Source organism: Procambarus clarkii, chromosome 49, assembly GCF_040958095.1.
Source record: "Procambarus clarkii isolate CNS0578487 chromosome 49, FALCON_Pclarkii_2.0, whole genome shotgun sequence".
NCBI lineage: Eukaryota > Metazoa > Arthropoda > Malacostraca > Decapoda > Cambaridae > Procambarus > Procambarus clarkii.
The window spans coordinates 20762323-20777793 of NC_091198.1; the positions used below are offsets into that span (position 1 = coordinate 20762323).

The 15471-nt window shown below is 39.4% G+C and overlaps 1 protein-coding gene across 2 annotated transcripts in view; it reads right to left on the reverse strand.

The window, feature by feature from the left end:
• Positions 1-15471, reverse strand: part of LOC123763196 (uncharacterized) — a 35690-nt gene that overhangs the window by 7604 nt on the left and 12615 nt on the right. For both annotated transcript variants that reach the window (XM_069303129.1, XM_045750224.2), the window contains exons 4-5: positions 2575-2677; positions 1534-1715 (exon numbers count right to left, since the gene is read on the reverse strand). In XM_069303129.1, the coding sequence (XP_069159230.1) occupies positions 1534-1715; positions 2575-2677 (285 nt within the window). The remainder of the gene's footprint in view (positions 1-1533; positions 1716-2574; positions 2678-15471) is intronic.

The following is a 15471-nucleotide window of genomic DNA, read 5'->3' on the forward strand; positions in this document are numbered from 1 at the left end:
CTTACAGCCTGATGTACGAGTCACAGCTTGGTTGATCGGGTATACTTAGAAGTTGTTTGTCAAGTTCTCTTTTGAACATGCAAGAGTTTAGCCAGTCACCCATATGTGTGAGGATAATGTTGAAAAGTCTTGGGCTTCTGATGTTGATTGAGTTCTCTCTCAGTGTGCCTTTTGCACCTTTGTTTTTCAATGGGGCTATTTTACACATCCTGCCATGCCTTCTGGTCTCACATGGTGTTATTACTGTGTGAAGATTTGGAACCAGTTCTTCTAATATTTTCTAAGCGTAAATTATCATGTATCTTATGTATGTATGTATGTGTTATGTACATACGTATTATGTCTCTAAACTATTATTATACCAAGGCTGGGCTGGCTGCAGGGAGCTAGAAGGAAACCCTCACATTTAGGACTACAATTTTGTAGGACTCGTAGCAAGAACTGGATCTGGTCCAGCCGAAAGGCAACCACAGCGAGAGTCTTGCAGTCATGAGATAGCACCTCATAAAGAGGAAGGCACCGCAACTAAGCAGATGCGAAGAGGTCCATGTCCGGGCCCTCAAACATCCAGCAAAGCCAAAGGAAGATGTTAGCATCAACGGTTAACTCTGTGGAGTTAACTCGCTGGATGTGAACGGCACTAAAAGCCAAACCCCAAGAGACCAGAAGACGAACAACATGTAGAGAAAAAATGCAGCCACTGCCTCCCAAAGGTCAGGTTTGTAAAGCAAGAACCGTCAACAGCACTACTACAAAGATCAAAATCCCAGCACAAGGAGCACGGCCCAGAGCAGGCTGAAAGCAGCCCCAGAAGGCTCACGAAATGCACGGCAGTGCCCAGGTGTAATGAGTGTGAAAGTCTACTGCAACAACATAACCAACCTTAACACAGAACTGCAACAATCTGACATACCTCGGGAGTGGGGCAAATGGGCAAATCTGTAACACGAAAGCAGCACACCACTAAAGCGAGTGGAAGCAACAAAACCAAGCCAAGCTCCTGGTAATTTTTTTTTTAAAGAAAAAAAAAGGGGTGTCTGCCAGCCAGGAGAGCTCCGGAATCTCACAACGCATCCAACCATGACCGAGGCAAAATCTGGGCCATGACCGAGGCAAAATCTGGGCCATGCCCGGGGTATGTCCAGATTGCCTCCCAAGCCTCCACTAGGGAAGGTGGGAGACCAGAGGCTCCAAAGGACAAATTTAAGGAACCGAAGGGCACCCAGAAATTATCATTGGAGGAGCCACACACAGCATCCCACATGTGGAAAGGGAAAACAAATTCCCTGTACCCAGCACAGAAAACTCTCCACAAAAAGAAGAAGCATACACGAAGGATCAAACAGGACCCAAGGGTTATTTCTCACACCCCCAAAGCCCCAGGAACCACAGCTAAGGGGCCTGGGGCAGAGCCAGAATCCATGCTCAATGCCCAGGATAGAGAAGTGGAGTCCAAGGGAAAGGCTTCAATGGTTGAGACTGGGTGAAAAGAAAGGCCCAGAAAGAACATACTGTATACAAATTAATAATTACAATTTTTTTAATAATGATGCTGGAAGTTGTGATTCTCCAGGAATAATTTGCTTCACTTCATCAGCAATGATAAGACACGCGGGACCTTTGGCTCTGGATTTCCAGGGTCGTGGAATCCCATCGTCTCCCAAACCGTCATCAGGTTCCTCCTCCAGCATCATGTCCATGTCACTTGCACAACCCTGAAAGTAAGACCTTATATTACTGATTGAGCTTAGTATGTAAATACAAATTAAGGAAATTCCTTTAAATAATATTTAACCACGCTCTTAAAAACTAGCATACACACATCACTAAGTTGGAAGACTGTAATTATAAATCTCTAGACAAATATGAACATGCCACAGCTCATGTAGTATCCCTAAAATTGTAAGAAATTTGGGCTCTGGAAGAATCATAGCAGTTCATTAGGGCTCTTAAATCCCTGGAAATTTGGAATCTGGTAGATCCCTGGAGGGTCAGCGATAGTAGTGTGAACATCTTCACCCAGGCTCTGACGGAGTGGGCCACATATATTCACTTGGACTTAACTCCAAAGAAAATCATATTCTGTACAGTAGAGCATAAGTGTGTAATAAGAATTGTGCTTAGTGATCATGTGTTACTTATTTATTTATATATATACATATATACTGTAGGCTGAGGCTATGAGGCTATGGGTCCCCACATTGGCACCAGAGGTGGTACCCTCACAAATTTTTATATATATGTATTATATATATATATTCTACTCACCTATATACTGTATATATTTATTTATTTTCAGCCGACTTTAACCAGGCCGAAACGTTCACTTCCTTTCACATTTCTCTGTGGATTTTCCGCATACAGTATATATATAAGTCAAGCTCTGCGTCGAAGCTAGGAGCCTGAGAGTTGGCTACAGTTTTTTTCACTTTGATAGCTGCTAGTAACTATACTAGTACTTGATGTAATTTGTATATATGCTGTAGTCTGTAAGTTGAGAGGCTTGCAAGGAATATGTTAACTGGAAAAGTGAGACATATAATCCACATATCAATAGCACTAAAATGCACTTACTTTTTTACCAAGTCGATGATTGTAGTAACTTTCTGAAAGATGGAGAGAATTTAGATGCGCAGCCATTCTCTCTTCACTGATGTGTTGCTTGGTTATTGGTTTCCTGCATGTAGAGGAAAAAAAATAATAACAAACAGTTCTGTATAGAGAATAAAGATAGGCATCATCAGCTGAACAAATCCACAAGGGCCAGTTTGAGGGTTCAAACTTACATCCGGGATAATCCCAGACGCGCCTTAGTCGACTGCGCCACGATAAATTAAGGAAATATGGTGTGTAAATATCATCACATTCACAACGATGCCAATATTTAATCGTTGAATAACATTAATGTGACTTGGAGATATTCAACTTGGATTCTTTAAAAGCCCACCAAGAAAAGTGGGCTTTTAGTATAAAGTAGTGTATATATATTATGAAACCAACCCACTTTGTGATAGCTTAATGACCTTCAACATACTCAATTCCCATACTGCTACAAACAATTCTTAACTTTCCTGTTTTATGATGAAGAAATTGAACATTTGAAAGATGAATTAAAGCACTCAGTGGTAAGAATTTGAGCCAATTACTAGCCCTACAAACTCTTGGCAATATATATATGCTTCTCTCTTAAATTAATATACTGTAAATATATATACATAATTTTTTTTTAACCCAAATAAGGGTACCACCTCTGGTGCAATTGTAGGGACCCATAGCCTTGGAGAAGAAAACAAGGAGTACCTAGAAAAGACGTTGTGGATCCTCACTGAACACTAATATTTTATTCTACCACCCCTATTCTTTTTGTATACTGTAGAAATATATATATCTCATTTTATTTTATTTAAAATTTAATTACACAAAAAGGGTTACAACATTGGTTACATGCAGGGTACAAGGCTACTTGTCATAGGTTGTAGAGTTCCTCCAGCTCCTCAGATGGCAGGCAGGAACCATGGATGCAGTGAGCATTTGCTTTCTGGGTCGCTACACTAAAGCGCTGAAAGTGGAAACTGGCAGCTCTGGGGTCTCTAGTTTTTTCAATTAGCTTAGAACCCAGTTCCTTAAAAAAACTAGCAGCACCTTTACCCCAGGCACCAAGTGTCTCTGAGGCAATGGGGACCAAATTGTAGTGGTGATCAAGATCTCTGTATTTATGAGACTTAGCTGCTTCCCAGTGATTGGCAGCACCACCTGCCTGTGCAGCACTGAAGTTAACATAGGTGTTGGCCAAAGCTGAAATGCAAGTGTAGTCCCACACCAACTGTCTACCATTCTTCCAGGGGTGCTGGATGTCCAGTCAAGTGTTGGTGCTAGATGTCCAGGTCAAGTGTTGGTGCTGGATGCCCAGGTCAAGTGTTGGTGTTGGATGTCCAGTCAAGTGTTGGTGTTGGATGTCCAGGTCAAGTGTTGGTGCTGGACACCCAGGTCAGTGTTGGTACAGGCCCATTCCTCCCCCCTTCCATATCAAATGTAATTAACCCAAAACGAGGTTAATCAGCAAAGGGGGTTACTAACCACTTCTTGCCTAATTTCTAATCCTAATACCTATGGACAACCATACATGGTTGTCCATAATTTCCCCCTATAATTTCACAAGGCCAAGTCTACAGGTGATGAGTTGGTAAAGAATTTCTAATATGCATAGCTAACTTCCATATAACATTAACTTACATTTTAACATTAACAAAACCTCTATTGCAACATGAAATGGCAGGAACATTTTGGCCCCCACCATTAATATCTTTCCGACCCCTGCTCTTATGCCTTTAAATATTGATTTCATTTATTCACCCCATATGAGCCTACCTTGTACAGTAAATGGTTGCTCCTTCAGGAAGGATGAAGGCTGGAGCAGATGGGCCTAAAAACTGAGGAGTTTCAGTTTTTTTTTTTACTGTGCACATTAGGTCTTTGCTAAAGGTTTTTCCTTATCCTTAACATAACGTTTTCTAAATAAGCTTGGAGGTCTACTATAGCTCCTCCATAATTGAGCCAACATACAGTACTGTATAATAATATTATTATTATTATTTAAGATAAAAATACACACTCATGTATTTTTTAATTTGATGTAAAGATTTACACCACATTTGTTGCACTTTCCTGAGTGCTTTGTCAAGTATGTGGTTAGGACAAAACTTACATCTCAACAACTAATGTGGCTCACTGTTTTATATATATACACATGACTTGATTTTGTCTATTGTACATTTCTTTTTCTTCTTCTCTGCCAAAACAATATTTTCTCCAAATACTGTATATCTTTAATAATAACTTCAATGAGTTTACTTTTTAATAAATTAACATTCTCAAATATATTTCAGTCTTCAATTTTATCAAATCATCTAATACTGTATTTAAAATAATCTGTTTAGTAATACAGCACATGTGTCCTTTATTCTAATGTATTTTCTATCAATCTCTGCATTATTGCAGTGTGTATATTCCTCCAATGGTTTTGTTATTGGGCAAAGAGAGGCCTGCACACAAAGAACGTGCTAATTCAAACCTCTGCAGCACGAATCTCTGGGTAATTCAATTAAAACGGAGTCAAAGTTCTTGTTCATTGAATTCAGATAGAACTCTAAAAAGCTGGGCTTTGCTGTCAAGTTAGTAAACAATTATATTAATACATTAATAACAAAATATATAAAAACAGTATAAAATATTGTAACTATTCCATTAAACGTGTGTGTAAAGGCCGTATAGTATATTTCCCGGCTAAAATAAAGGAATTTGTTTCATCTGGTAGGCCACATACCATCTCCTGAGTGGACCCATCCCACCTTGTGAATATGCCTAGCCAAGCATTTCTTTCCTATCTTGATATACCAAAGTGATAGACCATAGCAGAAAGAGTTTCATTCCAAAACTTTGTTCTTGAAAATAAATTTGGATAATATTTGGCCAAGAACATGTCTGGCAGTAGCAGCAATCAATGTGGAGGTGTTAAGAAAAAGAAAGTTACTCTATCAATTAAGGATAAGGTTAGAGTCATTGAACTTTGTGAAAATGGATTTCCTGTACTGATGTGAGTGTTGCAATATCATTTGGGATAGAAGTAAGTACCCTGTACTGTGTTTAATAATAAGGAAAGAACGTACAGTACAGTAGTACACGCAATACAAACACTTGTATAGCAGAGGCCAGAACAGCTATTAACTCCACCAAGATAAGTTTTTGTCATTCAATTTTGACTTACTTTTATGAAGATGCTAACATAACAATGTAAATTGATTATTATATGTGGATATACAAGTTACGTTGTGGTACAATATACTAGTATGTATAGCAATTTTATTTGACATATGGCATAAGCAATTTTGGTAATTTTCATATCCACTTGATCAGGGTTATCCCATATGATCAGAATTAGTGAGCTTAGACCATAATCAGGTTATTCAAGCCTTCCCCAATTCTAGGCCAACTATGGATCTTTCCTAGGATGCAACCCACACCTATTGCCTAACTCCTGGGCACCTATACACTGCTAGATGAAGAGAGGCATCAGGTCCAATCATCTCTGTTCTACTGTGGACATTGATCCCGGTACACTGGGTTGCGGGCCAACGTTGTCGATCACTGCACTACAGGACTCCGTCAATGGTACAAAGTAAGATCTGCCCAAGCCACTTTTTCTATTAGGCAACTTAAAATTTGTTTTCTTTATATTTTGAAATTAAAATATAGTTAATGATATTTGATACAAATGTGGAAAGTGTGACACATAAGTTTAATACTAAATAATGTAAAATTTAATTGCTAACCAAAACAGTTTTAAATGTGTGATTTTTTCATATTTCTTCTCAACTTGAAGGTTGCTGCTAGTGAAGATAAAAAAATTTGTATGGGTTGTTGTTTTTACTACAAAACCATGGGAAATACCCACTGTAATAAGGTATCAAAGACTCACCCTACCTCAAAGTCTACTAATAATTAGGTACAGCAGTGTAATAAGTAAGAATAGTAAGAGGGAACATAAGCACTGTGAACAGCAATGGTAAACACTAAGTACGAAACTATAAAAAAAAAAAAAAAAAAAAAAAATCCCACTATTTGTTTTAAATTTAGTCTCATTATAATATATGTAAACTTATTACAAAATCATTGGTTTTTCATTATCAAGCTACTTACCCTGTCCTTCCTGGGGGGAGGCCCGTCAGCTTCCTGAAGCTATCACACTGATTAAGTGCCATATTACTAGGTGTCATCAGTTGCAGTTCTATTGGTCTATCAGGGGCCACGAGCCAGAACCTGGCCCCCCCCCTCTAGCGATGTGCAGGGAGCGATGGCCTATGAACACTTTATATTTAAAGTTGATCATCTTTACCACGACCAGGAAAGCTCCAAGATAGATAGGAGAATCAAAACAAATTACTGCATGATTTAAAAACGAGACTGAAGCCCCAGCATTGCCAAAAGAACTCCCCCTAACAATGAAAACAAACCAAAATTTGGCAAAACTAGCCCCTAACTAGTTTGCCCTACCTTCCCCCTCATTTGGTGGAGGAGGGAGCTGGCCTGGGTCAGCCAGGCCCCCCCACCATTCAGTTCTTTAATGATGCCTGTACTTGATGGTCATTGTTGCTCTGGCTCCGGTCTACCATTTTCGAGTGCCGTTTCTCGCTATCTCTTTCACCTCTGGCCTGCTCGAGCACCATTTGAACCTGCCTGGTGTCTGAACTGGGTTCTATCTTTTCCTTCTGTACATTTGTGTTGGCCCCCTTTGGTTCGTGTTTTGTTTTCTTGGCCTTGGTGGGTGTTTGATTATTTGCTGCTGGCTCTTCCTATTCTGTGAGGATTGGGTCGATGGTCATCTGGAGGGGTCCTTTGGTTGTGGGGTTTTGGCACCTGGTGTCTTGTGCCCATTCCGGGTCCTTGGCGGACCTATGTGACTTTGGGTCATGAGTTGCAGTTGCCGGCCGCTTCCTCGTCTTGATACCTGCAATGCTGACACCTCCCCGGTTGGTGCCCCTTTTGTCCTTCACTGTGGATAGTTAACTTCAAGGAACTGACACAGCCCCTCTTCCCCCAGAAAACCAATCTTGAATTTAATGAAACGCCAGTCTCTGGGTGAACCCAAGAGGTTCCCGTCACCCTCCCTCCCCAAGGGCATCGGTGTTTTATTATTATAGTTATTATAGAATTGAATGGTGAGGAAGCCCAGCTGACTCGAGCTGGCTCCCTCCACCCCCAAATGAGGGGGGGGGAGCAATTTCACTAAATTGTGTTTTTTTTCATTGTTGGGGAGTTCTTTTGGCAACACTGGGGCCTCAACCTTGTTTTTAAATTGTGAACCAATTTGTCTTTATTTGCCTATCTTTCTGGGTGCTTCCCTGGTGGTGGCAGATGTAAAAGTATTCATAGGCTATCGCCCTCTGCACCTCTGTAGAGGGGCCCAGGTTCTGGCCAGTAGTCCCAAGCAGACCAATAAAACTTTGCGACTGATGACATCCAGTAGTATGGTACGTAATCACTGTGATAGCTTCATGGAGCCTCTGGGGTTCACCCAGAAACTGCCGTTTCATTACATTCAACACTTGTTTTTTAGTGTATGTGTGCCCTTCCCTTTTGATATAGTTGGGACAACCATAGTTTTCTATTAGTCAGACTTACAGATCTAATGTAATTATGGAAACTATCTAGTACGGTAACGAGTAATTGATAATCATTAAATGTAAGATACTATAAACTAAATCCTTTATGAGAATTAAATTCTCTGTTCCTAAATAAATAACAAATAAAAGAGATCATAACATAACATAACTGCACAGTAACGCCTACATGCAACACCAATAATTCGCTCATGGCGTCATACCATAACAATCAAATCAACTGTCAACATTACTTTAATAATAGTTTAAAATTATATCTTAAAGAGGAAACATGATTAGCTCCTTAACAAATAATAGTGTTTTGACACCTTCAATAATTACCGAATAATATAGTCTCGCTTTTGAGAAATGGCCATCAATATAACTCAGTTAAGCTGCCATTCAAGAAAGAACTCACTCATACGCCACCATCGGACGTGGGCCATTCCTGTTGCTGACAGTTGGTAGATAGCCTCAAGACCTCAAATATGGTATTTGTCCACCTCACACTTAAGAAAAATAAGTGACACCCCACCTTCATATTCTCTTGTTTGGCCAAATAGATTATACTTAGGAAAGGGGGGTGACTTGAGTGCAGTTATGAGGCATGAAAATCATAATTAACAAGCGAGTTGCACTATTGATCATTCCACACTAAATAATTATGATATAAACCTTATGCTCTTATTATTATTGTAGCCTAAAATTTCCTGTATTATAAACGACAGCATAAGTTCATCTTCCATAGGAGGATGCCAGGAGGCCATATTGGGACCCTCCCAGGTTTAACACACAGCATGCTTTTTTGCCAGTCAAGGCCTTAAACCTTAAATAATACTAACAAATTTATACTATCCAGTAATTAAGCATAAATTAAGATAAGCAAGATACTTTAAATAAATTCGGGTTTATATTCCTTTTCAGCAGTGCTGCCGAGATCAGTCATTGTTGCCGTATACTGTATGTTGTATGGTGTGCCTTATGTTCGTGCAAGGCACACGAGCAGGCGATTGGTTGGCCTTTGGAACAGAGACCAGAATACACACAGGAAATCACAATAGTGTGCTATATCAAATGAACAAATCTACAAGGGCCGTGATGAGGGTTTGAACCTACGTCCGGGATGTTCCAAGACGCCCCTTAGTTAACTGTGCCATGACATGGCCCTTGTGGATTTGTTCAGAAACCACAATAGTCAAATTAATACTCGGAATGAAATCTGAACTTTAATGTTTACCAACTGACTGAATAGTTTAAATTAAAATTAAATAAAATTTAAATAAACTAACCCCCTAAAGTTTTGTGGGGCATCAAACCACAGTATTTTAAATTCTTATATAGTCCACTTCTCACCACAACAAATTCATCACAGTCATTGTATTGCTCCTATTAAAAATATAGTTGTGTATTATCTACCTGGAAGCATAGTTATAAATTTACCACTGTTGCATGTACAGGTGTATATATTTCACCCGAGGGCCACTAATACTCTAGTGGCTTTGATGGGTAGAGGAAGCCGGCAGCTTGTCAAAGATTTCACCAATTGTCCTGATGATTCTGTCAAACTGGATTTTAAAGTTCCGTGGAGTTTTGCCATTTACGGCATCAGTGGATAGCCGGTTCCATGAGTTTGTAACCCTGTGCACGGAAAGCATCTCCTGATTTTAGTCCTAAACTGTGGTTTGTTGAACATGAAACTGTTACCTTCTTGTTTGCACTACATCTGACCTTTTGAAGAATTGTCCGGATCAACATCCTCCAAATTGTTCAGTATTTTGAACATTTCAGTGAGATCAGCCCTATCATGTCTGGTTCGCAGTGTTGTTAGCCCTGTGGCCCTCAACTAGTCCTGGTATGAGAGTTAACTTAGTTCTCGAATTATGTTTCTGCAATTGTAATCTATCTTATGTAATATATAGTACTCAAGTACAGTATTTAAAACATATGACATTTCGTGTCTGTCGCTGAATATAGTGTTCTAAAATTATATGTAAACAAGATATTTTCTATAAAAAAAAACGTAAACCATATTTGACTAAAACTAAAATATCTACTGCCCAATTAAGCTGGACAAACCCTGGCGTTCTTGTAAACAGCACAATCTCAAGAGGACTTTGTTGACCACTGACCCTGTGTGTCTCTCTCCCTTCTCCCAACCAGGGTATTCAATTTGTCTTCTCAGGCAAGTTTAGTCTCATTGGAGATTTGATAAGAACAAAGAGCCAATGAGTGTTAGTGCAATGAGTAGATTAATGTTAAATATTCAATGGCTCCTGCTGCAAATAATGTAAGACTTGGGTTGAATATATAAATACATTAAAATACAAACACTTCAGTAAGGCATGAATACGAATACTCTAATTTGTCAATGTATTTGAATACGAATACGAATACTTTAATTGTGTATTCGAATACATTTTTCATACAATTTAATATACTGTATACTGTACAAAATACTAAAATGTTCAAAATCACATGTATATATTAGAATATATATATATATATATATAGAACAATTATATATGGCACTAAATGGTGCTTTATATGCATTTCATACCAAAACAACTAACAACAAAATGCAATCAAACGGAATATTTCAGTTCATTGCAGTTCCTACCAAACTACATGCATATTTAATCAACACGATCCAAGCTTTACATGACGCTAATATTCAAATAAACAGACAAATTATTTATCAATCATCCCAACACAATAATTCAGTATATTAACCAATTTATTCAACATATGAACTTATTTATTCAATATATCAACCTTATTTATTCAACATATCAATTTACTTATTCAATATACAGTATCAAGTTACATATTAATTTTATCTAACATAAGAGTTGATAAGCACACAATTAATCAGTCAATACAATTACAAAATTCCTGCAACTGAAAGCAACAATATTTGTTGAAATCAACACACAGCTTCTCATGGCATTATTAAAAAAAAATTATATATATCACATTTCAAAATATATATCCCATTTAAAAAAAAAATGTAAGGACAAATCTCACTGGCCAAGAAATTAACAGGAAAAACTAAAGAGAAAATTATATATTATATCAGCCCACTATGCAAAGATATGAGCCCAGGCTGTTGCAATATAATTCTCAGCAAAGTACTACAGTTAGAATTTCCTGGAAATGATATATATATATAAACAGAAAGTTGAAAATTTAAGTCATTCTGATTTTTGTGTCGTGGTATTACACATAAGAAAAATCACTATGTTCTAATATATTAAATTAAACAGAATCATATTGTGATACTAATCATTAACATAAGCAGATGCACATGCTAAATAAACAAAAACGCGTACAGTAATTAGAGATGAACTGGATTCTTACTTCAACATTCGATTTATCAAGTAATTTCGGAATCGAACCACTTGTTTTTATCTTTTCATGTTTTTAGACTAATTGTGTTAGATCATCGGGAATTTGAAAAAGTAACATCTTTAAAGGAAAACAGTTTTCCGAGAAGTAATTCTGCTGAAATATTAAACAAACGCTCCCCCAAGAGCTGATGATCAAACTATACCAAGATAATTTAAGCAGTAAAAGGATGTACTCTGTTGTCCTTTACTTTCTTGTACATATTGACACACATTATTAAGATGCTTCTGCACTTGTGTCTGCAGATGAAGATGTAACTGCTTCAGTGGTTTAACGTGCCATGATACTGAAGATATCAGCATCCGTCTTGGGATTCTTACGAGGAAGTTGCTGAGTTTCTGTATCAGTACAGTAGTGTCATATTAATAAACTAGCACAACACGAAGTCAAAGGTACATTTTTCTACCAGTCAACCAGCCAATGGACTTGGCTGGAACAAATTCCCCTTTAGAGAATGATCACTGCTAGCTCTTTGTACTTTATTGCTTCCACATTCTAATACACAGGTAGAAAGGCTTATCAGTTGAAATGCATAACAAATCTACATTTATTCTGCAGACTGTAACTATGTACCTATCATCACTCAGAAGAAAACCTCTTGCTCTGAATCCTAATTAAATAATATACTAACTATGTTTAGATTGCAGTTGATCAAGAGAGGTATCCACAGCTTGTATGCCAACATGTATCGCTTTTAAAAAAATATATATTATAAATATTTAAAAAAAACAAAAATGCCCTCTAGTTCATTTTTCAGTTCAAAAATGCTTTGCAGAATAAGATCACAAGTCCTTAGCCACTAAGTTATTTGTGTTCAACAACATTAAATGCAATAAAATACCTCTTTATGGTCGAGCCCCATTGGGTCACTGAAGTTATTTCCTGATCTTGCTCCAAGCTAATGGAGCAATATCAGGAAAGTCACTGCAATATCAGGCAATATTACTAGTCATGGAAGTTTTATTTAGCCTATCACAGACAGAGCAAGAACCTAGTCCCCCCCTCCCTGTCCTCCCCTCACCGAGGTACAGAGAGTGACTGCCAATTCGTCACCCCACTGGAAAGCATCCAAAAAGTCAGCGAAGCTTTACAGACACTGGAGGGATTCCAGCTTGCATCATTAGAAAATGATACATCGGAACAACAAAATAATTTTACAAATGATTCCCACTGAACAAGGGATTTATTCAAACTCAAAACTCATTAGTACTGATCACCATCGCCAGGCGACCTGGTTCCTACCCTCAACCGGTTCCCCATCAGTTCTAGAGCTAATGAGCAACTCGTCAACAAACCTGGAAGAGATGGAGGTAATCAACTGCGATGCGGGAACATTAACTAAATACTGGGCAGCTAGAACCCTGTTAGAACCCTCTAGTCCCAGCAGCAGCAAAGTTGGCATAACCAGAGAAACTTGAACACTGCCCTGAGTCAAACCCTGAATAATGGGAAAATCATGCAGGCAAAGTTCAGGCTCTCGCACAACTGCTTGACTAAACGACGAGTCATCTGGGTTCAATCCAACGCCCAATACAGTAGTGACAAACCTGGCAAAGCAGACAGAGGCAAGGACAGAGAAGCCAACCAAGAGTCCCAAACTAGACCCAGCCAAGTCTGAACCTGGGGATGGAACCAACTCGGACTTCCTGTAGCAGCTGTTACACCACAGGCTGCTTCACCCCAAGAAGCAGCCCGTAGCAGCTGTCTAACTCCCAGGTACCTATTTACTGCTAGGTAACAGGGGCATCAGGGTGAAAGGAACTTTTTGTCCATTTGTCTCCGCCTCCACCGAGGATCGAAGCCGGAACCTCAGGACTATGAATCCGAAGCACTGTCTACTCAGCTATCAGGCGCCCTGTTAAGGGCACCTTAAGAAGGCGAGAAATAAGTTCCTTAAGAAGAATAAGAGGTTAAGGGACCTCTTATTCCAAGTTCCAGCTTGTAGTAGTAGTCAAACCTGGGCAAAATTGGTCATGTGGAAGGCGAGTCACAGAATGAAACAGTTCAATCCTGAAAGATCAAGGAAGTACCATTGGTCTGCCAAGTCTTCCTTCAGGACTGGAAATAACCAGGATACCCACTGAAGGACTGAGATCATCTTGACCACTTCGGCATCAAACCAACACGCAGTGACCCGAACCAGTGCCAGGAAGGAACATTGACCCATAAGACTCGACCCTAAGAATGGAGGGAAGGACCGACCAACTCCACCACAGAACAAGGAAGACGACTGAAAAGCCCACAATTCATAGGACCAAAAGCTGGCAAAATTTGCCCGATTTTGCATGGGAACACCCAAAGCCGAGTCAAAAGGGCGAACCACAAAAAAGACCAGCATGAATCAAATGCAGAACCATCCTTCTGCAATGTGTAGTTGAGATGTTGAGCAGAAAGGAACTTGCAGTAGGAAGCTTAATGGCCCGAGAATCAGATCCACCTAAGGACCTACCTCGACCAACAGCAGACGAGATCCCACCCAGAGCAACATAGCAGACAAATAAGGAAAACTCTCCAGCTAAAGCAAAAGATCCTCCCCTGAGGGAACCAAGGTCCAAGAAGGGCTGAAGGACACCCATGGACCCCTCCTCAGCCTTCCCCTCAGCTCCCAGAACCCTACATTGAAAGTTCTGGGACAGAACCATATTCCTTGCCTAACACATGTGACAGAAAGACATCTTCCCAAGGAGAAGCTCCAGATTGGGGGTTAAGGTCAGTTGGGAAAGGAAAATGCCTCAAAACTCCGGTAGGACTAGAAGGGTCAACTGCCTCTGCCGTCATAGTGGATGGGACCATCCCTGGAGGAGGCCGAGCTGCACCCCGAGTTAACCCTTAGACAGCGGCTATTGAAAAATGCCTATGCGCAAAATATTTAAAAAATTCCAAAATATATTTTATTACAGATTTACACATTCGTATGCAAAATGTATGAAACACTAAAAAAAATATTATAATTATGCACATTTTTACCGGTAGTAAGAGCTGTGAAAAGCTGTGCTGTGGCAAGGCACAGAGTCATCACTCAACACCCAATAATAACTTTGCTGACACAGTCTGTATAAGATACGACTCCAGTGTTCATCTTAGATGTTTCTTTGATCATCTATTACTCGTTTTCATGTATTTATTATATTATATAGTATGAGTGTTCAATAACTTATGTGGGGCAAAATTTGTATGTGCATGCATATGCATGCAAGTGCATGTGCAATTACCTAAGTGCACTTACAGGGTAAGAGGTACGCTCGTAGTGTCCCATCTTTCCAGTATTGTTTGTCATAATGCTATGAAACTACTAACGGTTTTGGCCTCCAGCACCTTCTCACTTAAACTTGTTCCAACCGTCTAACACACTGTTTGCAAAAAAAAATAGACTGGTAGGAACATAATTCTACCTACGAACATACGAGTAGGAATAGAGCAACAGAATATAATATACCAATAGGAACTACATCCACAGCCATTATCAGTAGATAATAGGGCAGAGACAGATGGAAACCCAGAAAGAGGGACTAATCTCTGCTTAGAATTGCTTGGAGTTCAGTCCCATCAAATGACATACTCTGAAGGTGAAAAGACCTTGAACCCAACAAGCTGAATGATGGTAGCAACAGAGATCACTATCAGGGGTTCAAATATATACAAGTACAGTACATCCCAAAAATCTGCAAATCCCAATGTCAGGTAAACAATCAAACAGAACATTATGTCCCAGCCAGTACAGCACTGGTTATCTTGAGGTTATCTTGAGATGATTTCGGGGCTTTTTAGTGTCCCCGCGGCCCGGTCCTCGACCAGGCCTCCACCCCCAGGAAGCAGCCCATGACAGCTGCCTAACACCCAGGTACCCATTTTACTGCTAGGTAACAGGGGCATAGGGTGAAAGAAACTCTGCCCATTGTTTCTCGCCAGC